The following is a 27,303-nucleotide window of genomic DNA, read 5'->3' on the forward strand; positions in this document are numbered from 1 at the left end:
ACAATGCTACTTCTGCGTCCACTTCGAGTCCTTCCACCTCCTTAAGTTCTCTCCCCCGCTGGAAAGCTACTCCAATATTTACATCTGATCATAACCCTTCTTTTTAATGTTTTGTTCCTCTAATACTTTTTTTTCAGGTGGTCTGCCAATATTCGCCCTGTGCACTCAAATTGAGTGCCCTCTCCTCCACATCATGAGAAGACACTCCCCTTACTGCTGATTGGCTTCAGTGTGTTTTGGGACTCGGTCCGACACTGTGGTCAAAAGTATTTTTCTTAGTGCACTTTTTAAAATGCATAAATACTCCTATAAAATGATCTGTTTAACAGACAAAGCAATAGTGATCACACTTGTGTGTTGTAACATGACGGTCGGATCCAATATAGTCGCACAGCATCGTCTTTTCATTTTTAGTTATGTTCTTAAAATCCTGTGTCGAATTGTGCGATGTTTGTAAATGAATCTGTGGTAAAATGAAGTGAACAAAGGACCAAGTTCTTACTAACGTAGTCTGGAACTTCATAAAACATAAAGTTCATCCATGCTTTCCTAGTATTGGGATGAGAAGTGGGCGGGGCTAAACAGGCAGCGCTGTAGAAGCAGGCATTGATGTTCTTCCACACTACTACATCATATTACAGCTTCGATCCATTTCAGATGATTCAATCCCATTCAGTGAACTGGTTCAACTAGTTTAATAATTGGTTCAAAAGAATGATTCTTTCACGAACTGGAAATTACTCTTGACCATCTGTCTGAGGTTCTGGATTGCAGGCAATAATCTTGTAAATAATGTTCAGTTTCTTGCACAGACTAATTATTTCACTTCATAAGACCCCAATATATCGTCAGGAGCCAAAAGTATTCATTTTGATGGGCAGCTTCTGATCGGCATTTTATGAATGGTTTCAACTAAAAATTATTGTTACTTTTCTATTGAAGGGAAATGTCTTGGGTGAATAATTAACGGCAAATTTTGGGGGAGCTATAGCTTTAACACATGCATTGAAACCAATCACATTCAGATATGCTGTCATTCTGGTGTGCAATACACACATTTCACAGTCCATTCAGATAGATAAAATCAAGTCCCAGAAAATGTTTTATGTTTTTGTTTGCAAAACCACTCCACTTAGAAATGTCATAAATCATAGTAAATTCAGTCACAACTTTGTAACTTTGCCTGCTTTTAAACAATATGTGAAAACCATTATAAAAGTTTTGCGTGTCCAGGTTACATACAGTATGAAGAGGTCCAGTATAAAGATGTTGACAGTCCCAATGTCTCTCTCGTCAGAGTTCAGAGGCCCCTGCTGTCACCCAGCCTGCACCATCAGCTACAATGAGTGCCAAATCGGCCCTCAACAAGGCACTCTTTATTCCGAATGATGAGAGGCTGCTGGCAGCCGTGCAGGTGAAGAGGAGGACCAAGAAAAAGATCCCGTTTTTAGCTACCGGAGGCCCTGGTGACTACACCACATTCGTTTGCTTATCAGGTAACGTCGTACCGCACCACTTCCCTCATTAGTGAGGTTTCACCATTACTGCTGCTCTTGTTAAGGGTCAGTGATTTGAGTATAACTGAGATTATAAATGAATTGACAGAAATCTATAGAAGTCTATAGTCTCTTCCCATGTTTCAATTTTTTCTTGCATTTTCTGTGTAGCTGTTTGCAGTCATGATCTATGACATTATTTGAATCGCTCATGCTGGTCTTTCATAGTGATTTTATTGATTTCACATGTACTCATCCATAACCATCATTTATAATTGTAAGTCAGAAGTTTTCTTTAGTAGGTGGTTCTTGTCTAGAATGAGCTGGTTCTTGTCTTTATGGCTATAGTCAGAAGTGTGGTTCTGCGAGGCTTCAGAAGTATTTATACCGTCTACGATCTGTCCGCTTGTGATTGATAACACCTGTGTTCCTTCCTGAACTCTCTATGATCAACATGAGGAAACCACTGCTCTCCAAACACTATTACTACGATGAGTATGAGTCAAGTGGAGGCGTTTCCTCCCTGCCGGTGCCAACACTCAGTCTCCTTCCAGCTGTGAATCATGGTGGAGGGAATAGATGTTGTTGGTGTGCTGAGCGCCTCGGGGGCTCGACTGCTCGCCGTCACTGAGGACTAATACATTCCAAACTATGCTGCAGAAAGTGTGTGTGATTCTGTGAACTCTGATTCAAAGGAAGTTGAGTAAGTCTTGAGCTCACTACCAAAGAAATGTAGCACTGTTTTCGCTGAAGACAAGGAGACGTTTTTAAAGAGGTGGTAGAATTATTATTTTTTTTGTTTTTTTTTGTTGTCTTTCCTAGTGATTGTTTATGGGGTGGAAAAAACATTTTATTTTATTTTTTTACATAATTTACCTTTATTCTAGACTGCTCTGTCCCTTCTTCATTGATTTCCTGGTTTTATTGATATTGAAAATATTAATATTTTGGAGCAGTAAAAATAGCTGTTTCCCTGGTAACGCTGTACACAAAGCAGCACTGCACTCACAAATGATGTGATGGATGGATTTTTTTTTTTTTTTTTTTTTTTTTTTTTTATTATATCAAGAAAGCCTTACAGTAAACATAAAAACAAAAAGGCATCAGATACAATCGAGGATAAAAACACAATAAAGTCCAGGTCTTATTTCCATTGTGGTCCTCAACACATAACATCAGGACAAGACAATTGCATATTGTGTAGTAATCTGTGACATAACATACTGTACAAACATTTTCCTTAAATAAGCAAAAATTTAGACATTAACTGGCCCCTGGTCCTATTCCGCTACCCTCTCTAATAACCAGTCCTTAGTTCTCTTTTAAAAAGAGTTCATGCTTGAAATCACTTTAATTTGCTGGTTTAACTTGTTCCACTCAACTGCCCCTATATAGGCATATGTTTCTTTCCCTAGCATTGTCTTGAATGCATAAGGACAAAGGTCTGATATACTGCCAGGAGTGTAAATAGTGTGCGTGTCCTTCAACTTATTAATAAGACACAACAAATAATTTGGGACATTACCATACAATATTTTATGGGTCATGGTCAGTCTTGACATAATAACACACGACTCAACAGGAAGCCAGTTAAGCTCAACAAATTGTGACCTACCTATATGAGACATAAAGCCCATGTTTAGAATTACTCTTATTAATTTATTTTGTGCTGCGTGCAGCCTCCCTTTAAGTCATTTTGTTAGGCCTTCAAACCAGGAAGTGCATGCATATTCAAACTGGTTTAAAATTAAAGCGTTAGCTAAAATTATCATTGTTGAACTATCTAAAAATTTAGAATTTCTGGCTAAAAACTTTGTAAGCCAAGTGACTTTTCTCAGAACCTTATTGGCCATCTTTCTGCCATCCAAGTTGTTTTCTAGGATGCAACCCAGATATTTTACTGACATTTTTATACTGACCTCAACATTATTCAAAATAACCCTAAATTTCAAGCATCTATTTAATTTATATTTTGAGCCAAACAAAATGGCCTCAGTCTTTTCAAAATGTAGAGACAGGATATTATCAATCAGCCAGTTGTTTAAAGAAGATAACTCAGAGCTCAGGTTACTCTCTAGAGTGGATTGTTGTTTATGAGACATTAAAAGTGCAGAGTCATCTGTGTAAAGAGATCATTCACGTGAACAGGAGTCTGACATATCATTAATATATGTTAAAAATAAGGACGGTCCAAGAATACTTCCTTGTGGAACTCCACATTCAACTATACAAGGGTCTGACAGTACTCCTCCTAAGACCACTAATTGTTCCCTCCCTGATAGGTAAGATCTAAACCATCTACAGGTTGAGCTGTCTGCCCCTAAGGCCTCAAGTTTGGCAATCAGTCTGTCATGGTTCACCGTATCAAATGCCTTTTGAAGATCCAATAACCCCATTCCGCAGAGATTTCCATTATCTATTTCCTTGTGTATGATGTCAGATAAATAGAGTAGGCATGATTCGGTAGAATGTGACTTCCTGAATCAGGATTGGAATTTAAACATGAAATATATTTCAAATATTTTTTTTACTGTACAATAAAATAGAGACTAGTCTGTAGTTACCAGGATCATGGCTATTTCCCTTTTTAAAAAGGGGGACTACCTTGGCCCTCTTGAGGTCATTCGGTAAAACACGAGTTTCAACAGATAGGTTAAAAATATGTGAGATGTATGGGGCTATTTGGGCAGCAGTATCTCGTAAAAACCGAGGAGATAACCCATCTAACCCAGGGCCCTTATAGCAGTCTAGCTGTAATAGCTTTTTTTCCATCTCCCTTACCTCAACCTTCAGTAAGGAAAATTAGTTTGGCAATGCTCCAAGTTTATTGTAGAGTCATTTCACCCTATCAATATTAAAAAACCCATAGGAATGTTGAAGATTTGAGACCAGCTGTTCTGCTATAGAAGTAAATATTAAAATAATTAGCAACCTCTTTCTTTTTGAAATTTAGAACACCCTTAATTGTTAGTGCTTAATGTGACTGCTTTTGGACTGTTGAACAAAAACGCCCATCTACTTCCATTATAACGCTTGCAAGAACAAGGATCATTTTTTATATATATTACTCAGATTGAATTCATTTGAAAGAAGAAAGCGTCACGCTGTCTAGTCTCTGTTTCCCCGGGTGTCCACTAGTAGGCTCACTTCCCCTTAGGCACTTCACCGTAGGCACTAGAATTCCACTAGCCTTGTCCCTTCATCACAGTAATTGCACTCCTGCCAATTGCACCAGGTGCCTTCACTTAATTGTCATTAGCCTCCTTATATTTACCAATCCTTTCCTGTTGTCTGTATTGAGTCCTTTCCTTTCGTATCCCAGTCTTCTCGTCCTCCGAGATTCTTCGTAAGTCTTCTTGTCCTCAGAGACCCCTCGTTTTCCGAGTTCCCGTTCCATTTCCTTTCCTTTTCCTTCATTTGTTTGTTTGTTTTCGACTGCTTTCTGGTTTTGACCCTGGCTTGTTTTCATTAAGTTTTGGATTACCACTTTAATAAATCGTACCTGCAATTGGATCTCTCTCCCTGTGTCTTACTGGATCGCAATCGTTACAGAAGGACTCCATCCCTAAAGATCCAGCGTTATGTCGTTTGAAGTTTCCCGTTCCCCAGCCAGTATGGTGGAGTGGAGAATAAAATATTTAAAATTGACCACCCTCCGCCAAGAGGGCAATGATGTGGGTGCCATGGCACAGGTGTTCTGGTCCCGAGGGCATGGGATATAATGATGCGGCCCTAAAAGACTATTTTAATAGCGGGCTGGATGACCCGGTTCCTCAAAAGGAACTGGCTCAGTTGGACACATTTGGGTTCTGGGAATTTGTGTGCTACTTGAAGCATCAGCTTCCGTGGGATGCCCCAGCCACTCCTGTCTCTTCCAGTGGGATGGCCGCCAGCCCAGCGCCACTGCACAAGAAGTCTGCCAGCCCAGCGTCACAGCACAAGATGGCCGCCAGCCCAGCGTCACAGCACAAGATGGCCGCCAGCCCAGCATCACAGCACAAGATGGCCGCCAGCCCAGCGTCACAGCACAAGAAGTCTGCCAGCCCAGCGTCACAGCACAAGATGGCCGCCAGCCTAGCGCCATGACGCAAGATGGCCGCCAGCCCAGCACCACTGCCCAAGATGGCCACCGGCCCATTGGAAGGTGACTCTGGAAGGTGGACTCTACGGGTAGTACCCTCTTCCTCTGCAGCCAGGACTTTGTAATGTGTGCAGAATATGGTTTTGCATTGTCTTGTTGAAATATGCATGGATGTCCACGGAAAAGATGTCTTCTTGAACGCAGCATATTATGCTCCAAAATCTCTGTGTACTTTTCAGCATTAATGGTGCCTTCACAGAAGTGCAAGTTAACTTTGCCAAGGGCACTGACACAACCCCATATCATGACAGACCCTGGCTTTTGGACTTGTTGCTGGTAACAGTCTGGATGATCCTTTTCTTCTTTTGTCCGGAGTACATGGCGTCCATTCCTCCCAAAAAAATACCTGAAATACTGATTCATCTGACCACAGTACACGTTTCCACTGTGTGATGGTCCATCCCAGATGCCTCCGAGCCCAGAGAAGTCGACGGCGCTTCTGGACACTGTTAACATAGGGCTTCCTTTTGGCACAGTACAGTTTTAACTGGCATTTGTGGATGGAAGTACGTATTGTGGTACTTGACAAAGGTTTGCCAAAGTAGTCCTGAGCCAATGTGGTGATATCGCTTATAGATGAATGACGATTCTTGATGCAACATTGTTTTTAAACATTTCAATAATTTTCTCACGTATTTGTTGGCAAACTGGCGATCCTCTGCCCATCTTTGCTCCTAAAGGATTAGACCTTTCTTGGATGCTGCTTTTGTACCAAATCATAATTACAATCACCTGTTGACATCACCTGTTTCAAATCACATCATTATTTAACCATTTTACCTCATTACTAGCCCTAAATTGCTCCTGTCCCAACTTTTTTTTTTTAACCCTTTCGAGTCGATTAACGCATATATGCGTTTTGAGTCATTTTCACCTGATAACCCCGAAAAGAACTTAAATTACACTCTCAGTTTTAATCGTACAGATAAGAGCAATACATCAATCGAATCTGTAAAGGGTTTAGTTTTTTTTGGATACAGACATAATAACAAAAAACCTTTGTGCACTTATAAAATAAAGATAACAAACAAGGTGCGCTGTCTACAGTCTTTGTCTCCGCTGATCGTCATGTACAAACATTTCATTAAAATGAACTGTAACTCCGTGAATACTCAACGAAGAGACATGAGAGAGATATCTATAGAAAGCCTGGAATGTCTACTTTTAAACTAAACAAGTGCTGCCGAAAACAAATATTCTGAGATAAAGTAATCCATATGAAAACAACGCGATGTCTATTTTTCATATCTCCGCTCATTATATTTAATGTGACCACGCCCCCGCGCTGAACGCACTATTCAGATTCAAACTGAAGCGCGCGGCTTGAATACGCCCACACAGAAGAAAAAGCAGCCAGACTATTCAAGTTTTTATTTTATTTTACTGTTTGCTTCGCGATGAGAGGACTAAGACATAATTCACCCCAAAAAGATGTGATGTGGTTGAGGATTTGAGAAATGGATTTCCTCAGAAAAAAGAATGAAGCACTTTATTCAGCAGAGATCATAAACAGAGTAAGTCTCTCTTTATTTATTTGTACTAGTTTTCACATAACGTGTAAACATTTTACTAGTTAGACTTTTTCCAAATACTTTTTCCAAACTATAATTCCTGACTAAATGTATAATCAAGTGAAACATTATGAAGTTTCAATAACAATATACAATACTATACCATTCAAAAGCTTGATGTAAATAATATAAATGTGACAAATAGAGATAACTCTAACAAATGTAAAAACAATGCAGTTCTTTCGATTTATTCCCCCTAAAAAAAACTGAAAAATATTATCAGCTCTTTTCAACATTAATAATAATAATAATAATAATGATGATGATAATAAATGGGGTTTATTTGGTAGAAAATAAGATTGTTAAAAGGATTTCTGAAGGATTGTGTGACTAGAGAAAGGATGCCAAAAAATTTGAAAGTCAGCTTTGATTGTTCCTAATAAACTGTTTAACTGCTCCCCCAAGTGGATATTAAATTATGTTGTGGGATAATTAAATATATTCTTAATAAACTACAAACATAAAATTATATACTTTTATTTTGTTCTCTTTCTTGTAAGTCCTCACTCACAGTGGCACAGTTGAATGAGAGGCTCATTATGCAACTCATTATGCAGGCCTTTGTCTTCTCAGGTGTAAATCACAATGATATTCATGATAGTTGACGCCTACTCGCATATGACTTTTACCAACAAAAAGTGTTTTAGAAAATTTAAATCAATATATTGTTTTCTGTGAGTGAGTAAACAAGATGATTTTCACATCATTCAGAAAGAAAAATTCTAGGCTACAAGCTCCAGTTCTCAACTTTTCCGGCAACCAATTTTATGTATGTGTTTTATTCCCTTATTCAAGTGATTTAACATTTTTAGTTTTTCACTAACCATGCATAACATTTTTTTTCTCAAAAATACAATCATGTACATGCATGGGTTTCACATATTATTATAGCCCAGTTTGTGCTGATTACAGTGATATTAGACTTTACCCATTTAGATATTTATAAGAAACTGAAAAAAGCACAAATGTCAGGGCATGACAAAACTTCTCAAGGCCCCAAAAATACCCTTAGACTCCAGAGGGTTAAGTGTTGCAGGTCTGAATGACAGGAAAGGATGCATATTACAAATTACATGAAGTTGACCAGAGAAAACATGAAACATTTTGTGTTCATATTGTCTGCAATGAAATACAAGTCAAAGTAAATTTAGAAATCACTACTTTCTTTTTTTATTTGCGTTTTCCATACTGTCCCAACTTTTTCTGATTTGGGGTTGTATATGTAAGCTGATATTTGCAGCTTTATATCTTGCTAGTTTTTGAATATTTTTTTGTAATTTTTGTTTAAAGTTTTCTTTAAGGTGCAACGGTTACTTCCCGTATTGTCTCAAAATAACTGTAAAGGCTCAGAATTATGGCTTCATTTCTTGTAATTCCAAGAAGTAATTTTAAAAGTAGACTTCACCAAATGTTTACTTGGGGAAGAGGGCAGAAAAGAAGACAAACGTGTCATTGTTCTGCAGGCATTCAGGAATGTTGGCATGTCTGGTATGAATGTTTGTGTTTTTCTGTTATGATTTCTTTCATCCGTGCTTCACATAGGCCTACTTCACAAACCAGCTTTATATGTACAAGCTTCATTAAAGAGGCAGACCTGTGTAACCTTAAACTAACTGTCTTCTTTAGAAGTCTATTTTTAGAAAATGTTTTGACCTAACATGATTCAATTTGATGGATCTTCATTGTGAATTGTGGTAGTTCTTTCATAATTGCCCCATTTGCTTGACATTTGATAAAACCTTCACCAATCTCATATACCAGAGAGTACTATAATATATAATATAATCAAATTGAGTGAGTATAGTACCATATTTAATCATTTAGCAAACACATTTATCAAAAATGACCTACAAATGAGGACTATATAAGCTATCAAACCATCAATATCTAAAAAAAAAAAACAAATCAGTATATTATAGTTATATTTATTATTTATATATTCATATTTGTTTTTTATTATTTACTTTAATTTGCACTGGATCGAAATTGCATTCCTGAGGGAGAGAGAAAGAGAGAGAGAGAAAGAGAGAGACAAGTCAATGTATAATTTACATTTTCATTATTGCTTTTAGAAATTAAAGTAAAATACTGGTAAATATATTAATAAATTGTATTAATCACTATTATTATTAATGTATTTAACTATTTTTACAAAAGATTAGTTCCCATCACAAAATTTTTTATGTAAACAGAACAGGAATGAAAAATAGAAGTACAAATATATATATATATATTAAAAAAACATGCACATGTCCCTCTATTCCAGAAAATACATGAAATGGTCTTTTCAGGCTTTTTGTTTTAGCCTTACAGCTGTTGTTTTGGCACATGTTCAGTTTTTGTTTCCCAGTATTGTTCAAATCTTCCCTGCTTTGTCCTTCATTATTTCTTTTTGCATCTGAAACATTTCCCTATGTACACTTTGTCAATGTGACCCAAATAACAGCTTGAAGCTGACCAGAAACATTTCCAAGAGATGAAAATATAGCATTACTTCTAGTAGGTTTGTTGCAGATGTGACACTTTTCATCATGACACCATAGTGAGATTATCTCATGCATCTGGTGTTATAATGTCACAATAATTGGTCAAAAGAAAGCTCTCAGATGAAGCACACACTTAAACCTTCACTGTTCTGTATTTAACACCTACGTAATACTCCAGATCTTTCTCAGTGGAATGTTTCCTATGCATCTGTGAAACATCCAGTCATTCTCGAGCAAGTGCAACTCAGTCTCTCTGCCTTTAGTCACGATGAACCAATAACTAACAGTCTTTCATAATGTTTGTTTTGAACAGTTTGAATGTGTCACAATGGAGCAGATAAAAATGCTATAGACTTGACAGAAAACCAGCAGTTTGTGTGTGAGTAAAAGATGTTAACATGGATCTCTCAAAGGCACATCAGCAGAAAAAAAAGTGTTCAAGTCATAAATTCATGAACCGTCTAGCACAGACACATGATACATTTTCCTGTGAATCTGCTTTCAAACTATCCGTATTATAAATAAAAATACCTTGACTTCTGACTGGATACATTTCATTTAGACTGTTTTAATTTATTTTAAATAAATTAAAATAACATAACATATATAAAATAATTGGTGCTGTCAATCCATTAAAAATTTTACAAATTAATTGCACATTTGTTCTGACATCCTACCTTATATTAAAGTATTTAGGTATACTTTTATATTGCAATAATTTCACATTTTATCTTTAAATTAATGTAGAAATAACATAAAGAGTTTATATTTGTAATATTTGTTTAATGGCATATTTTATGACTGAAGGCAATTATCACTGATAACAATACTACTGAAATGTTATTTTCTCCCCTGATATTTAGTCATTGACTAGCCATTTATCAATATGGTATAACTGAGAGCTATCAATTTGAACAATAATTAGAATTTTAAAAAAAATAACCGCTTCTAATTTAAATTAACTTTAAATGATTGTCACATAAATCGCCACTATAATAAATGTTAATTTAAGTGTGCCTTTCAGCAGGTTGGTTACCAAACATTTACCGTATTTTTCGGACTCTAAGTCGCATCAGTCCAAAAATACAACATGATGAGGAATAAAACATATATAAGTCGCACTGGACTATAAGTCGCATTTATTTAGAACCAAGAACCAAGAGAAAACATTACCATCCCCAGCCGCGAGAGGGCGCTCTATGCTGCATAGAGCGCCCTCTAACGGCTGTAGACGGTAATGTTTTCTCTTGGTTCATTTCTCTCGGTTCATGTCAAATTAATTTTGATAAATAAGTCGCACCTGACTATAAGTCGCAGGACCAGCCAAACTATGAAAAAAAGTGTGACTTATAGTCCCGAAATACGGTAATTCGTAGGCGTAGCTTGACGTTTAAGGTTGGGGGGCCAAACCAAGTGAGTCGATTTGGTCAGTCAATCTTTAAAATACATTTAAGCATTTCTGTAGTAAATGTACAAATTCACAATCCATGCACCATTTAAAGAGTTTTACTCTGATTATGGCCGCCATGCCATTACAACCAGATACACTGCACCCAAATTACTTGTAAAATCTGAACGTCTGTTTTTGCTGCGCTTTAAAAAAGATGTCCGTTGGACATGATTCAAGTTAAACGCCAATTAAGCAGTTTATATTCTGATATCTTGGTCTAGGTTTCTGTTCGGTGTACATTAAATTACATTTGGATGCAATTGGTCTGAAAAATGTAAAACACTGAGCTGCTACAACAAGCTTCTTGTGGATCACCTTGACTATCCGGGTCTGGAGTTATCAAGCATGACATCAGCATCGGCATCTTCATCTGACTAGATTTTGGTTTGGTCCAGATTCCTCTCAAGTTGTTGTGTGTGTGTGTGTGTGTGTGTGTGTGTGTGTGTGTGTGTGTGTGTGTGTGTGTCTATATATATATATATATATATATATATATATATATATATATATATATATATATATATATATATATATAAACACTAAATGTTCATTCATGCCATGCAACTGGCAAGCAGCAATTTACTATTATCTGCCAAAACTTCTTATGCAGATGAGATTGGGGAAGCCATTAGTAAGGTTGATTTTATTTATTTATTTATTTCCAAAATAACAATCTAAAATATAATAAAATAACTAAATTATGAGCATAATCACATTTGAGTTTAAAGCATTATTAGTTAACAAATATTTTGTAAAATCTTTCAGCCGTTGGGGTTCAATCAAAATCTCCGCCCATGACTGAATTTCAAAATTAAATATAGATAAATCCTTAAGGATGTAAAAGTTTTTGATTTCCTGATTTTCTTTTATTAACACATATTACTTTAAGAGCTGCTGCTGCTGATCTGACACACATGCTAATATACAGTATTTTAATTCACACTTTTATATGAAATGATGTAGGTTACAGTGCACCGCTGCATGTATGTGTGCAATTAAAGCACACATGCTACTTGCACAGTATAATGGCAGACAGGACAGGAAGATTAGTTTTTATTGGCCTATGGCCTGACATCTCATCTGACAGTCATTCACTGTTGTTCTACTGAAGCTCCTCGTCACCTGTAGCTTTTCCGTACACATTTGACTAGTGTCTGGCGCTGAAGTGAAGATGAAATGTGCGTCTGAAAAGTCTACGGTTTGCAAGAAGTTTTGATAGACCTGGTATTGCATGACTTCTGATTGGGGATTCCAAGCCGTCTTTTATTTCCTGAAACAAATTAAAAATAACATGGCTTGGCAAACGATATGTATTGACAATGTGTTCTTCTTGCTTTCTAAATAAATTAATACATATGAAAAATAATGCGCTAAATAATGCTGCAAATGACAGTGACTTGACGAGAGAGAAATTTTATAAATCGCATTGTGTGAGTCATTTGAGTACTCTGCTCCCATAAATATGTTGTCTGAAAGGGAAAATCCTAAAAATTTATATTCACCAAAGTAAGGCGCAAAAAATAACTGTCCATGCCTTTTCAGTGCTAATCCATCACTGTGTGTCTTTAGTAAATCCTGACGGTACTATTTTAAGACCAAAAGACAGTTTTCACTGGCGCAGGCTGAAAGTAAAAGTGGCCCTATGTGTCTAAATAAATGCAATTCTTCTCAAGAAAAAAAGAGACTGAAGTAGCAGCAGTTGTGAGTGAGGTAATTAACCCTAGCTCCGCCTCTGCGTTAAATATATATTTTTTTCTTCACTGTTAGACTGGAAAAATGCACATGGGTCAAAGACGTTAAGATGTCCGCATCAAAAGAAATGTACAAAAGTGATTTTGTGTCCATAGAAAGCACATTAAATGTAAGTAAAATGTCTACTTTTAAGGATTCAAATACGTTTTCGGAGAAAAAATAATGTTACATTGTCATTCAGTGTAACACAATATTTATGCAAAAATTAAAACAACATGCTTATTCTGACGTGTACATATTAAAATATCTAAAAGAATAATGGAGCATATTAAATTTTATTGTGTTTTAAATTAAAAACCTAGGATAGTGGCAAATGTAAAAAAAAAAAAAATGTAAAATTACAACTCATTAGTATTTGGGGTGAAAGTAAGTCTATTTAGTCTTTTAATATGTTATGAATTGATTTTTGTTGTAAATATGCCTGACAAGATTGTTACACGGAAAGACATTTTACTGGGCGTCTTCTGTAAATTAGGCAAAAATTTATGATATTTATTTTTTGCTCAGAAAAACAAAATTGCAATTAAATAAAATGGAAAACTTTTTGCATTTTTGGGGGGACAAACTACAACAGTTTAAAGCAGTATTACACTTTTTATGCTTAAACACTTTTTCGTCTTTGAACCACTATTACGCCCCGCGCCTAGGGGTAGTAGAAAAACTCTAAATAGGGCATAATAAGACTGGGTTGTGGTGATGGAATCCCAAGTAGGAATCACTCCGTTCGATAATCAACAAGGTACACGATGTTAATCAGTATAAGTAATTAGATTTATTAAAAATTAACAAGTGAAACAAAGAGCATCTCTCCTGGGTGTCCCAAAGGCCAAAATAACAAACAAAACAAATCTAGAAAGGAAAAGAGTAATAACTAACCTCAAATAACAAAAGTAAAATACATTTTAATTCCCTAACTTTCTAACACAAAACAGAACCCAAACAAGATCGGCAGGACACCCCTTTGCTCCACGTTCTTAACACACAAGGTTGAAAAGGAAAGAACGTGATCACTAGCTTTTACATTACACTCGAAAGTGACACATTTGTTCATCGGCCGGAGAAGGGATCCAGGAGCTCTCAACCCAACCATGTCCGAACCAACAATGAGCTCCATGTTGAATGCCGGCAGTGTCCTTTTAAAGTCCACGCCTTGTCTCCACCACCAATGGCAATCGTACATCCAATCAGTGGGCAGCCTATCAGACACCAGAGAGAGTAAGAGGGAGGAGAAAGTACACACACACACACACACACACACACTACAAGAAACTCAGGTCGTAACAACCACATATACAAACATATATCAAACCTCTATAAATATACATAAATTTTATTATTTAATAATGTTTAAAAATATATATATTTATCCCTTTAATAGAGCATAATGAAATCCTCTTAACCTTATCCTTGGCTATCAATTTTTGTTAACCTATTTTGTGCATTTAGTAACTAAAATAAAAAAAAAAAATCTAAGTTGATTCCTTGTTGATGCTAAATATTACACAACTATGAGGAAACAAGAATGAGCTGCATAATTCAAGTAGCAGAGACTGTGCTTCATGACTGACGTATGTGCTAATGTTACTAATGAAATTGTCCACAGGGAGTTGGACACACACACACACAAACACACCACAAGAGCAGTGTAGTGTAGACATCTGCCCACCAGGACCATGAAGCTGACATATGCTGCAATGCCTTTTCACACCTCCATGCTAAATGACAAAGGCCAGCTCTATTACTTGTACAGTAATTATGACTAGAAGTAATTTAAAGGAGACTTATTATGCCCCTTTTTTACATTTATGTAGTAGAAGTATCTGGTGTCCCCAGAATGTGTATATGAAGTTTCAGCTCAAAATACTCCACAGATCATTTATTAAATCATTTTGAAAATGCCTATTTTGAGTGGAAGCAGAAACACACCGTTTTTCGGGCCTGTGTCTTTAAATGCAAATGAGCTTCTGCTCCCCGCCCCCTGTTCCAGAATAGAGCTGAGTCATTACAGCTCACTAGAGGTGTGCGATACCGCTAGATTTGGTATCGATCCGATACCAAGTAAATACAGGGCCAGTATCGCCGATACCGATACCAATACCGATACTTTTTAATAATTAAGGTGGATGCGTCTTCAACCTAAATCTAAATGAATTTTCATGACTTTTAATTTGTTTTTGTGATTTGCATTTTGGGTTATTAATAAGTACTACAAAAGCTTTTGTTCAGAAACAACTTTTGGTTACTTCTGATTAATTTAAATAAACAAAGTTACAAAATGATTATGTCACAAATATAAAAAATGTAAAAACAAATTCTCTTTTCAAGTAGCATGTTAATAAAAAAAAAATGTTTCTCCTCTTTAGTGCACTTCTTTTCAGGATTTTTTTCTTAAAGTCACAAAGTTTTACTTCACAATGTAAAACAAATTCTCCTTATACAAAATTCCTGAAGCCGACATCTTCCACTATGGAAAGAGGCTGCAGGTCCTTTTACAATCATTTCTGATAGGCGCCTTGTAATATCCACTGCTCTTGGAGAATCAGCTATTGATAAAATAATAAAAATAATTAAGTCTGGTGCACATCTAGGTGAAGTTTAAATATAGAAACTAGTATCCCTTTCACAGCTAACACAAAAAGGGTAGATCGGCCTGAAAATACAGCCATACAACGCTCCTCTTTCTCTCCGCCTCTGACTGACTGCTGTTAGAAATGCGCGGCTGAGCGGTGCGCGCGTCTGACTGCTGGTGGTAGCGCTAGTGGTGAGTCACGTGACGGTACAACACAGGAGAGGGGGCGGAGAGCAGTGTCGAGCACGAGCAGCACTCTTGAGAGCTTGCTCTGCTCTGTGACAGCAGCAGCATATTGACAAACACGGCCAGGTTGCAAAACGAGAGAAACTGAAACTTAAGTATCGATATTTTCCCGTTGGTATCAATCAATACCGATAACAACGTTGGTATCGATATTATCGATATTAGTATCGATCTGCCCGCCTCTACAGCTCACACCTGCTGAAAACATCTGTTTATCATGTTTATCGCACTGAAATCATGCATTTTAAACCATATGAGTTTAAACTTCTGATATAGGGTTTTCTGAGAGCACACATCTGAAGCACACGAACAGAAAACAGCTGTCACAGCATGTGAGTACTAAACTGAGTTCTCTTTCACACACGAGTTTACGTTAAAAACACACATGAGTTAAGGCGGGCGTACACGGTGCGATTTTTGCTGTCGTACGAGTTCGCATGCGATTTTTTTAAAATCGTGTGGAAATCGCGTATGCTCGTATGGTCGCGGCTCATATCATTTGCGGTGAATTACGAGCCGAGCAGAGTGGCTTACGAGCACTTCCCGACCTCCCGATCATTTTTAAACATGTCTAAAAAGTTCGTGAGCTATCGGTTTGAATTCGTGCCATTTGTGCGGTTGAACGAGCCGATTTGTTGATTTATCTGAAGTTTACCAATCACGAACTAGGAAAACCACAGAAGAAGAAAGACGAAGACTGCAGAGCCACAGTGAATGTGGACTATTGACCAGGATGATAAACTCGCTGAAGTCTGACAGGAACAGTGTGCGCTGTATGATGTTTCTATGCATATGTAGTTTACTGGGACTCTCCATAAACGTAACGGTATTCTATACTGTATATCCCCATACACTACCTCTATCCTCACGGAAAATGCATGTTTAAAATTTCTATTAAACACCGTATAGTATTTTTTTTAAGCCATTTGGTTTACGGGGGAACAGTAATTGTCCTCACAAACCATGTTTACATTTTAATACCTATTTCAGATATTTATAAACCATATACAAGAACACACACACACACACCACACGTCCCGGTTTCCTATTGCTGAAAAATAACCTGTACGTGTAGGAAACAGTCACGGCTCGTATCAATATTTTATTTGCAGTTATGACAGAGGGAGAGCAGTTATATTAGGCGCATTCCACTTGCACCGCTGCACGCACAGAATGATCACCTGTATGACATCAAAGTACCGCGAGAGCTATTCGAATGCATTGGATATGTGTGCTCTCATATCGCTCTCGCGGTAATGTCATACAGTGATCCTTTTGTGCGTGCAGCTCTGCTTCAAGTCGAACGCGTTTATCAACTTCGTGCGATTGCTTCTGGAATTCGCAGGTTGTAAAATCGTGTCGTATATCATCTCGTCCGTACGATTTTCAGATAAACTCACTCGTGCCGTGTGCTTGGACATACGATCTTCCGACCATCCGAATTCGCACCGTGTACGCCCGCCTTTACAGCAGTCGTTATGTCTGTGAAGATTTGAGATCTGTATGGCAGCAGCAGTATACAGTAAATAAATCAATAAATCCACTGCTCTCTCGTCTCCTCTGAGGCTGGGACTCTAAACAGTGTCTGTGCAGCCAAAGACAGAACATTAGGCAAGGCAAGTTTATTTATATAGCACATTTCGTACACAATGGTAAATCAATGTGCTTTACATAAAAGAAAGTAAAAAAAAAAAAAAAAAAAAATCATGAAGAAAAATAAAACAAGCAATTTAAAAACTTTGAAAATTATTTAAAAATCGAATTAAACAGAATTTAAGACAGTTTAAAGATAGAAAATGATTCTACATAAAATACAGTGCAATCAGTTCAGACATCGCACAGTGCTCATTCAATAAATGCACAGCTAAACAGATGAGTTTTGAGTCTAGATTTAAATGTAACTAGTGTTTTAGCACATCTGATCTCTTCTGGAAGCTGATTCCAGCTGCGGGCAGCATAGTAACTAAAGGAGGACTCCCCTTGTTTTGTGTGAACCCTTGGTATTTCTAACTGACTCGATCCTAGTGATCTGAGTGCTCTGTTAGGTTTATATTCAGTGAAAATATCTGTAATATATTTTGGTACTATGGTCATTGAGTGACTTTTATACGAGTAAAAGTACTTTAAAATCAATCCTAAATGTAACTGGAAGCCAGTGTAAGGACCTGAGGACTGGGGTGATATGCTCAGATTTTCTGGTTCTAGTCAGAATCCTGGCAGCAGTGTTCTGGATGAGATGCAGCTGTCTAATGCTCTTTTTGGGAAGAACGGTGAGGAGCCCATTATTTTTTAAATGATAGTATGATGATTTAGTCATTAGCAAATTTTGCTCAAACTTTCTCCATTGTATTAGAGCTGGTACACTGTTGTTGCTTTCAAAATCAAAATGATTGCACCATAGGTACAAACTTACAGATTAAGGGGCGGTGATATTATAATGAGATCCCTTTTCCACGTCACCAAGGGAGCAAAATCAGACGTGCCTGTTTTCTCAGACACTTGGTTGGTAGATGCACCAGGGACCTGATTATAGCACTTAAAACTTGGAAAAGTCAGATTTTCATGATGTCACCTTGAAAATATGAATTGCAATTCATCTCATCTTTGTGTAGTTACTTTTACACTAATACTGCTGAATAATATTGTAATAACCCTTAACCCATCACTTTTAGAGGACTACAGAAAGCCTTTCTCACACAGAACAACCTCCTGGACTGCAAAAAGACTGTTTCAGATGTGGACATTCAACTGAGACGGCCTTGCTCTCAGTTGTTGAAGCTCTAAGACTGGCAAGAGTGGAATCCAAATCTTCAGTACTTATTCTGCTTGATCTGTCCGCTGCTTTTGACACGGTTATTCACCAGATCCTCCGGTCAACCCTACTGGAAAATGGCATCTCAGCATTCGCACTCCAGTGATTTGAGTCGTACCTATCAGATAGGTCCTTTAAAGTATCTTTGAGAGGTGAGGTGTCCAAGTCTCAACATCTAACTACTGGGGTGCCTCAGGGCTCAGTTCTTGGACCACTTCTCTGTCTTCTTGGCATCACTGGGTTCTTTCATTCAGAAACATGGCTTTTCATACCACTGCTATGCTGATGACCATCTACCTCTCATTCCATCTTGATGATCCGACGGTAGCTGTTCACATCTCAGCTTGTCTAACAGACATTTCTTCCTGGATGATGGACCATCACCTTCAACTTAACCTAACCAAAACAGAACTGCTTGTGGATCCATCAAACCCATCGTTTCATCACAATATACCATCCAGTTAGGCACATCAACCAAATGTCCTTCAAAAACAGCCAGAAAACTTGGAGTTATGATTGATGATCAGCTGACTTTCTCAGACCACATTGCTAAAACTGTCCGATCCTGCAGATTTGCTTTATTCAACATCAAGAAGATCAAGCCCTTTCTTTGGGAACACGCTGCACAACTCCTTGTTCAAGCTCTTGTTCTGTCCAGGCTGGACTCTGGGCAGGTCTTCCAGCCAGTTCCATCAAACCTTTACAATTAATCCAGAATGTGGCAGTAAGATAAATTTTTAATGATCGAAAAGAACACGCGTCACACCTCTGTTTATCAATTTGCACTGGCTTCCAATAGCTGCTTGCATAAAACCAAGGTATTTATGCTTGCCTACAAAACGTTTCAGATTACGAATGTAACCATGGTTCCCTGAGTAGGGAACAAGACACTGTGTCCTCTAGGAGGCGCTATGGGGAACACCTCGTCGTGACCCGTGTCTGAAGCATATATTGAAAAAACACCAACTTGTTGGCCGGTGACAGCCCCTGATGTCACTACCGGCATCACTATAAACAGGCACCGGGAGAACACATTGTTCACTTCTTCGTCTGAAGCTTGCGTCCGAAGCATGGCAGGGAGCTAGAGGACGCAGTGTCTCGTTCCCTACTGCGTCCTCTAGGGGGTGCTATGGAGAACAGTATACCCACGCCGCCATGCTGAGGGGAGTGCAGGTCAGAATCATGGCGAGCACTAATTACCAACTCTACCATTTCCACGGGAGTTGCCCCTGGGATATTTCTTTCAGAAGAGAGACGAATGAGAGCGGAGCGTTTTTCATTAAAAGAATGCTCACAGTGCACGCAGATTGCCTCCTCAAAGACATCTTCACCCAAACAAATGACGCAAAGATCATGTGTGTCAAAGGGTGTCAAATAACACTGACACGGATGCACACATTGTCTACACGCTTTGCTAGTAGTCGCCGTGATATACAGAGGAAGATCGCTTTTACCAGTTCTTTCAGATGCACGCTTCAAACAGAACAAGCAGCACCCCTTTACCTAAATTCATTACTTCAGACTTATGTGCCTCTAGAAGCTTGCATTCTGCAAGTGAACAGCATAATATTGTCACACCAAAGAGGCACAAAATCACTTTCATGGACTTTTAAATTAAACGTAGGAGGAACCTGGTGGAATAACCTGCTCAACACAATCGGAGCAGCTGAGTCCTTAGACATCTTCAAGAATTGGCTAAAACACATCTTTTCCATCTTTATTTGACCCTCTAACTCTACCTAACTGCTGAAATACTCCAATGCAAAGTCACTGTCTTCGTGGCATTATGGTCAGACTGACCCAGTGCAGATCAAATAGAAGGTAAAGTCAGTCAGTGTCAGCTGCTGGAGCAGCAGGACGGTTTGTGTTCCTGGAGGCCTGCTGTTCACTCAGAGCACATCTAAAGGTTAGATGGGATTTAGACAGACGTTTCTCTCTGAGATCTCCTGCAGGACGTCACAGGCTTCATCCGCTGCTTGGGTCCTGCCGGGTGAGATACCTGCGTGTGACTGTGAAGTCACTGTCAGCTTGATTTGTCAGACAAAGATTTGAATTGATCACTTTTAGTGAAATAAAAGGACTCCAGCATGCATCTGTCCTTTATGAATTGTTGAGTTGTTAGAGAATAACTCTCAAGTTCTATGCGGAGTTACTTATGAGTGATGATGGAAGGCAATGTTTTTGCTTTGTTATGCATCCTTTTTGCAATTTGTTTGCTAGGAAAGGCTTGTTGGAGTACAAGAAAAACGTCCTTTGTTTAAATGCAGTTCACATCAAAAATATGTTGCTTTGATTGCTGGCTTTTGATCATGAAAATATTTCAGTAGAATTGAAATATTGTTCTCATTTGGTCATTGTGAAAGTTACTTAAAACTTAAACTATATAAAAACTGAAAAAGTGAAATGTTTGAAGGCATTATACTTTTCTAAAGCTCTGGCAATGAATAGATATTTTAATGTTTGAAGACTGTTACTACAGTGATTCATACGCGGCATTATTAATGCATAAAAATACTATTATAAGTGTTGCTACTATTATAAGCTTTGAGTGTTGCCAAAACCTTTTTTTTTTTTAAATGTAAAAAAAAAATTTACTTGACATTTTTGTTTAGTTTAACTTGATGTACTATTGTAACAAAATAAAACAAATAAATATTATTAAAAACTACGTACACGTAAAAAAAAAATCATTAAATTAATTACAAAAAATAATTGAAAACTAATAAAATATCAGTGCAATAAAATATCAAATGATTAATAACATCCATTCTAAAAAAAAGTATATGTGTGTGTACTGTGTATATTTATATATATATAAAACACACACATGCATGTATATATTTAAGAAAAATACTGTAAGTTGTTTATATTTTAAATATATTTATATATTATAAATTATATATATACATATATATATACACACACACACACACACACATGTAAACAAAAACTTTTATTTTGGATGCGATTAATCACGATTAATCTTTTTTTATTGAATACAAAAATGGTTAAAAAAAACATGCATAGAAAAAGAAAAGAGAACTGAGATGAGGAAGGAGCTGCAGGAGGAGATGTGAGGTTCTCAGGTTTCTTGCGTTCCTCTCTGAATCAGGCACAAAGGCTCTGCCTCCCGTCACACCATTAAATGTAAAAGCCAAACTCATGTTAAGAAACAAATGGTTGTCTGTGAAAGTGTGTTAACACAGCGGTCTGTGGAGGTCCCTGTGGATTTAAAGGAATGATTAGAATGCAGGGCATGATGTTATTATCGTGCCAAATATCTGCACACACACCGACCTGACAGACAGAAAACAGATCTTTGTCAGAGCTAATGTTATATATTAGTTTCTGAATAACATTACACTTCTGCACATCCTCACGCAGCTGGACAGTAAAGATCATTAATCAGATTGCTAGTAATAACAGAACTGCCAGATTAATAAAAATTCAAACATTTTGCGTCTTTATGCATGCCATATAGAGTTACAAAACTCCAGTTTTTCAGATAATCAGACCAAATGAGCAAACCAGAAGAGGAGATGTCCTAGTTTGCTCTGCATTTTTGTGTGGAGAGCATATGAAATCCAAGTACTTTAATGTCAAAATATGGGTGAAATATTGAGGGTAAACCTAAACACCATTTTCAGTTCCTGCAATTAAGGTTTTTATAATAAGGTGAAATGCCATGAAGCTTGAACATTTCCAGCATTTTTTAATTTTTTGCAAAAGCATGGTATCGTCTAAACAAAGAACTCAAAACAACGAAAACCTCAGACTCGATGTATAATGTGCATGAGACTAAAACCAATGACTTCAGACCTTTGAGCATTTATGATGCATTTATCTCCAACAAAATGGCAATATGTATTTCATGGCATTGACTGATAACCGTGTGTATATATGTGTAATACCTGCTCAGATCAGATCAGCAGTGTTGTGTGTGTGTGTGTGCTCAGCAGTATTTTAGGGCTTTGTTTCCCCGGAAAGGAAGGAGGACACAGGAACAGTGATGTCAGGATAATTCACTGCTGCACAGTGTTGTCTTTTGGGCTTTTTTTTCTTCTCATCCTCCTGAATTTGTCCCTTGTCCAAGATTTCTTCGTCTGAAGCTTATCGAAGAATTGCTTACCTAAACCGACTCTCTCTGCTGAAGTGTTTCTGGCTTTAAGGCTGTCCTCAGAGAGCAGCAGAGGAACTAAACTTGAGCTCACCTTCCTGTCGGAGTAAACCACATAGACCCTCGTGATGTGATTAATGGAAAAAATCCTGTATTTCACATTCAGTTTAAACTCAATAAAATAAACAGTAGTGAACCTCTATAATACCTAGCTTCACCTTTGATGATCAGATATCTGTGACTAATAAGCTCTCCTCCAGAATGAAGATTAAACTCTGTCGAGACAAGCGTAATGTGACTCTGCCGTCTGTTCCTGAATGATGCCTGGCAGCAGCCGACTCTCTCAGTCCACACAAGCCATGTAACTTCACTTTCCTGACCGCAGAAAGTGGTTTCTCTCACTCGCTGAATAACTGAGGTCCCAGTGCTTCTTTTTATCCTGTTATGAAAAAGCAAGTGCATGCTCAGTCCGGCTATAGCTATAGCACTGTACAGGACTGGTATACAGTGATACACAGTGAGGCATTAGCATGACCAAACTTTTTAAAACATCATCATCTACTCACAACAATTTCATTTTGAAGACCATCGGATGACCATCTTTCTTCTGAGGAACATGGAAGAAGATATTTTGGCCATTAACTTTCACTTCTACTGAGACATTTCATTTCAATAATGATAATTCTTTACTGATTTTATCAAGTAAATGAAAGCGTATCTTTGATATCATAAGAAATATTTCCAGATGATCACCTGGACTGAAGGAACTTCGCTTTACTTGATTATCCAGATGTCAGTTTTTTTTTGTTTGTTTTTTTAATCAGTGAGTCTCAAAAATCAGGCTTTTAAATGATTGTTTAATTTTGTAAATCTCTAAATTATCATTGCAGCAAGAAATAAATAAATAAATAAAAATATTTTTAGTTTTTGTTTGGTTATCTAAAGCGTCAATAAACTTTTCCAGACCTTATTTCATACGTAAGGCTTTCATGTAAGGCTCCCGGTTTATGAGTTCAGTTTTTATGCTGCATTCTTTCAATCTCTCATAGTGTCCTTATTTTTGGCATCAAGTGACTCAAAACTGAAAGAAACTCCACACAGTGTGTATTCAGCTTGATTCTGTTTTAGTGGATTAGATCTGTTTGTTTTAATTTATTATATCATCACCCCAAAGCCACATTCGCTTCACCTCTGCCCTTAATATGATTTATAACGCACACATGATTGTGAACTTTTTTCTTAGAGGATATTAAATATTTCATCTCCAGCTTCTACGCAGATATTCTGCTAGTGAACTGAATTTACTGTATGTGGTATTTTAAGCGTAACAGTGGTTAGCCAATCATCATAACTGCAGAAAACAAGCATTCAGCATTCAGAGCGAGTCTAAAACACTCCCAGATCTTCGTTCCGCGCCTAATACAGTGTTTAGTAGTAGCCAACCGGAGATCATCTGCTGAGCTTCAAGTGGATGTTCTGCTGTTCATAATCTGTTCACTAAGAGAGAAAAGAAAAGGCATTCTGCTCGGTTGTGTGCATTAACTCTGTCAGCTATTGCTGATTGGTCATAAAATCTAACTTGTTTAGTTTTTGCCGATGCATTCTACTGTATCTGGTGCCATTTCTGTCCAGTCTGTCTGTTTGAAGCAAAGGTTCACCCAAAAAGGAAAGTGTCATCATACCGCATATATTCATCTTAATGACTTTATTTTCTCTGTGAATATGTGCAAACAAATGCAAACGCAAGTGTTAAATCTGTGTAGAGGTGGATTCAGAAACCATATTTACAGAAGCTGTTGGACATTATGCAGCAGTGTACTGTGATGAAGAGTGATTGTAGAATCACTGCTGCATTTATGTATTTGAGTTTGATAATAGTTGGTATCGACATTGTTAACTTGGACAGACTGATTTTGTCAGTGTATAGAGTTTTTTTGTTGTTGTTTTGTTTTCTAGGGATGTGCCACTTACAATAGATGAATCGTGATAGTTGAGTCATGATATGGTGCATATTGCAATTTATGTTGTGTATACTGTACCTTGCATGTTTTGGTTTGTTTGTTTTAGCTGATTTAATAACATGTAGAACACTTTGTGTGTGTGAATGTTTTTTTATTTTATTTTTTAAGTTTTAATTTTTGCACAATGGACTGTTCAGGATATTGAGTGCATCCAGATATTTCTACAGACACACCCCTGAACTCCTGTCCAGTGTGGTCACAAGTGTTGGAGGTGAAAGCAGGCGATGGATCAGAGACCTCACACAGATGGAGGGAGTGAGAGGGAGGAGAAGAGAGGGTTGCACACAGAGGCCTGAGCAAACAGTGGAGGATGAGAAATTCCTCAAGCAGTGCTCTGTGTGCCGGATGTTCCCGCTCCAGCAGAGCCGGGTGTGGTGGGATGTGTAAACACTGCTCTCTGATACGGGCTGATAGAGCTTCATATCACAGGACCACCACACCACTGCAATACAGATCTACGAGTAGTGCTTGAAATGTGTATACAGTATATAGACTCCCGGCCAAAAGTGCAGAATAAATAAAACAAATTAATGTTTTGAAAAAAAAAAAAAAAATTATATATATATATATATATATAGCTTACTAATGCTGATGAAAAATACAGTAAAAACTGAAATATTGTGAAATAATTATTACAATTTCAAATAACCGTTTTCTATTTGAGTATATTGTTAAAGTGTAATGTATTTCTGTGATGCTCCGCTGTATTTTCAGCATCATTCCTCCAGTCTTCAGTGTCACATGATCTTCAGAAATCAGAATAATACGATGATGATTTGCTGCTCAGTTATCGGTTTAAAAAATTGGTTCTTCTTCTTATTTTTTTTTTACTGCTTTATATTTATGGCTTTATTCTTTGATTAACAAAAAGTAATATTCAAGATGTATTAAGTCAGAATTTGATCAATTTAATACATCCTTGCTGAATAAAAGTATTATTATTAGTAGTATTAGTATTACCGGTATTATTAATCATACTTGCTCCAAAATGTAAATGGTATATCATGGTGTCAACAAAAATTGTAAACTGCAAAAGATTGATAACATGTTTCTTGAGCATTTAGCTTTGAGCAATAAATTGTATTTGAACATACATTCAGATAGAAAAGTCTCCAAAGTAATGGAAATATAATTCACAATATTACTGTTTTTTTACTGATTTTATTGAGCAGAAGACACTTCTATCAAAACATTAGCAATCCTAATTTTTGATCAGAATTCAAACGTATTATCCTTCTCGTTTCAGTGACCAATAAGAAGCCAGCGCAGGTGTTCCTCACGAAGGTGAAGCAGTTTGAAGGCTCGTCGTCTTTCGTCAGGAGATCACAGTGGAGCATCAGTCAGCTGCGGCAGGTCAACGGCATCGACTCTGTCCGAGTGAGTACATGAGCTCTTGATCCTTCAGATGCTGTCTTCTGTTTGACGCCATTGATCTTTGACTGCCTCTCCTCATCCAAAAACGTTCAGGATTGCCCAGAGTTTGACTTGATATTTGAGAATGGATTTGACCAGTGGACTACGGGTTCAGCTGGAGAGAAGTGCATGTTTGTCCAGATCCTGCATCACACGTGTCAGCGGTTCATCCCCGAAAGAAAACCGGAGTTCATCAACTGCTCCTCCAAACTGCTGGGAGGTGAGACGTCCCGTTCAAGCTTACTGTGCACTCTCTTTCACTTCACACTACTTTTTTGGTAGGGATGCACGATATCGGATTTTGCCGATATATAATATTTTTCAACGCATGTTGGCCGATAACTGATACCGATATATTGCCTTTTGTTTGGAAACAAGACCAAGTATCTCCTGTGCAGAAATTATAAGCAATTTATTTTAAATTTGGGTTTGTTTTTTTAAAATAACTTATTTGTTAGAATATCAATGAAGTTATTTTATAATGGCGGTACATTGAAGATTTGAAAATTGTCTAAAGAAAGAGTTTGTAAAAATTCTGAAAATCTTGTACGTTACGCACATGCACAACATATTACGTATTAATGAATAAATCAGTATATATACAATTATTTTATTTTATTTTGTTATGTAAGCTATAGCTTCTGAAATTTTAATCAAAACAAACTCATGATTTAATCAGAAACAGTGTAAATATTGTTTGTGTATTTTGCTTTCATTTTATTAGAAGTAGGCCAACAGCGCTCCCACTACGGAATTAAAACTCCTCACTGAGCAGGCTTTAGGATCGGGGGGAGACTGCTGCTGCAGGTGCTATTACTGTTCGTTTACTCTTTCATACAACAAACGCATCAATCTGTGCGTGCATTCTCAGTTTGAATGCAGTGATCCAAAACTGTGAATCTAATCATCATTTGGGCAAAACTTTGCTTCAAGAATGAGCCACACTGCTGATGTGATCTAATCGCTAGCACACCCGAGCACATGTGAGTTAAAGGGTTAGTTCATCGAAAAATGAAAATTATGTCATTGATAACTAACCCTCATGTTGTTGCAGAACAGTTTAAGATATTTTAGATTTAGTCTGAGAGCTCTCAGTTCCTCCATTGAAACTGTGTGTACGGTATACTGTCCATGTCCAGAAAGGTAAGAAAAAAATATCTTAAACTGTGTTCAGAAGATGAGCGGAGGTCTCACAGGTTTGGAATGACATGAGGGTGAGTTATTAATGA

General features: G+C 37.3%; 1 protein-coding gene across 1 annotated transcript in view; it reads left to right on the plus strand.

Moving 5' to 3' along the window:
* stxbp6 (syntaxin binding protein 6 (amisyn)) overlaps positions 1 to 27,303 on the plus strand; it is a 49,278-nt gene that overhangs the window by 16,279 nt on the left and 5,696 nt on the right. The window contains exons 2-4 of the mRNA XM_026285265.1: positions 1,298 to 1,496; positions 25,908 to 26,038; positions 26,129 to 26,294. Coding sequence (XP_026141050.1) covers positions 1,343 to 1,496; positions 25,908 to 26,038; positions 26,129 to 26,294 — 451 coding nt within the window. The 5' untranslated portion in view covers positions 1,298 to 1,342. The remainder of the gene's footprint in view (positions 1 to 1,297; positions 1,497 to 25,907; positions 26,039 to 26,128; positions 26,295 to 27,303) is intronic.

The sequence above is a fragment of the Carassius auratus genome, chromosome 17, assembly GCF_003368295.1.
Source record: "Carassius auratus strain Wakin chromosome 17, ASM336829v1, whole genome shotgun sequence".
NCBI classification, from domain to species: Eukaryota; Metazoa; Chordata; class Actinopteri; order Cypriniformes; family Cyprinidae; genus Carassius; species Carassius auratus.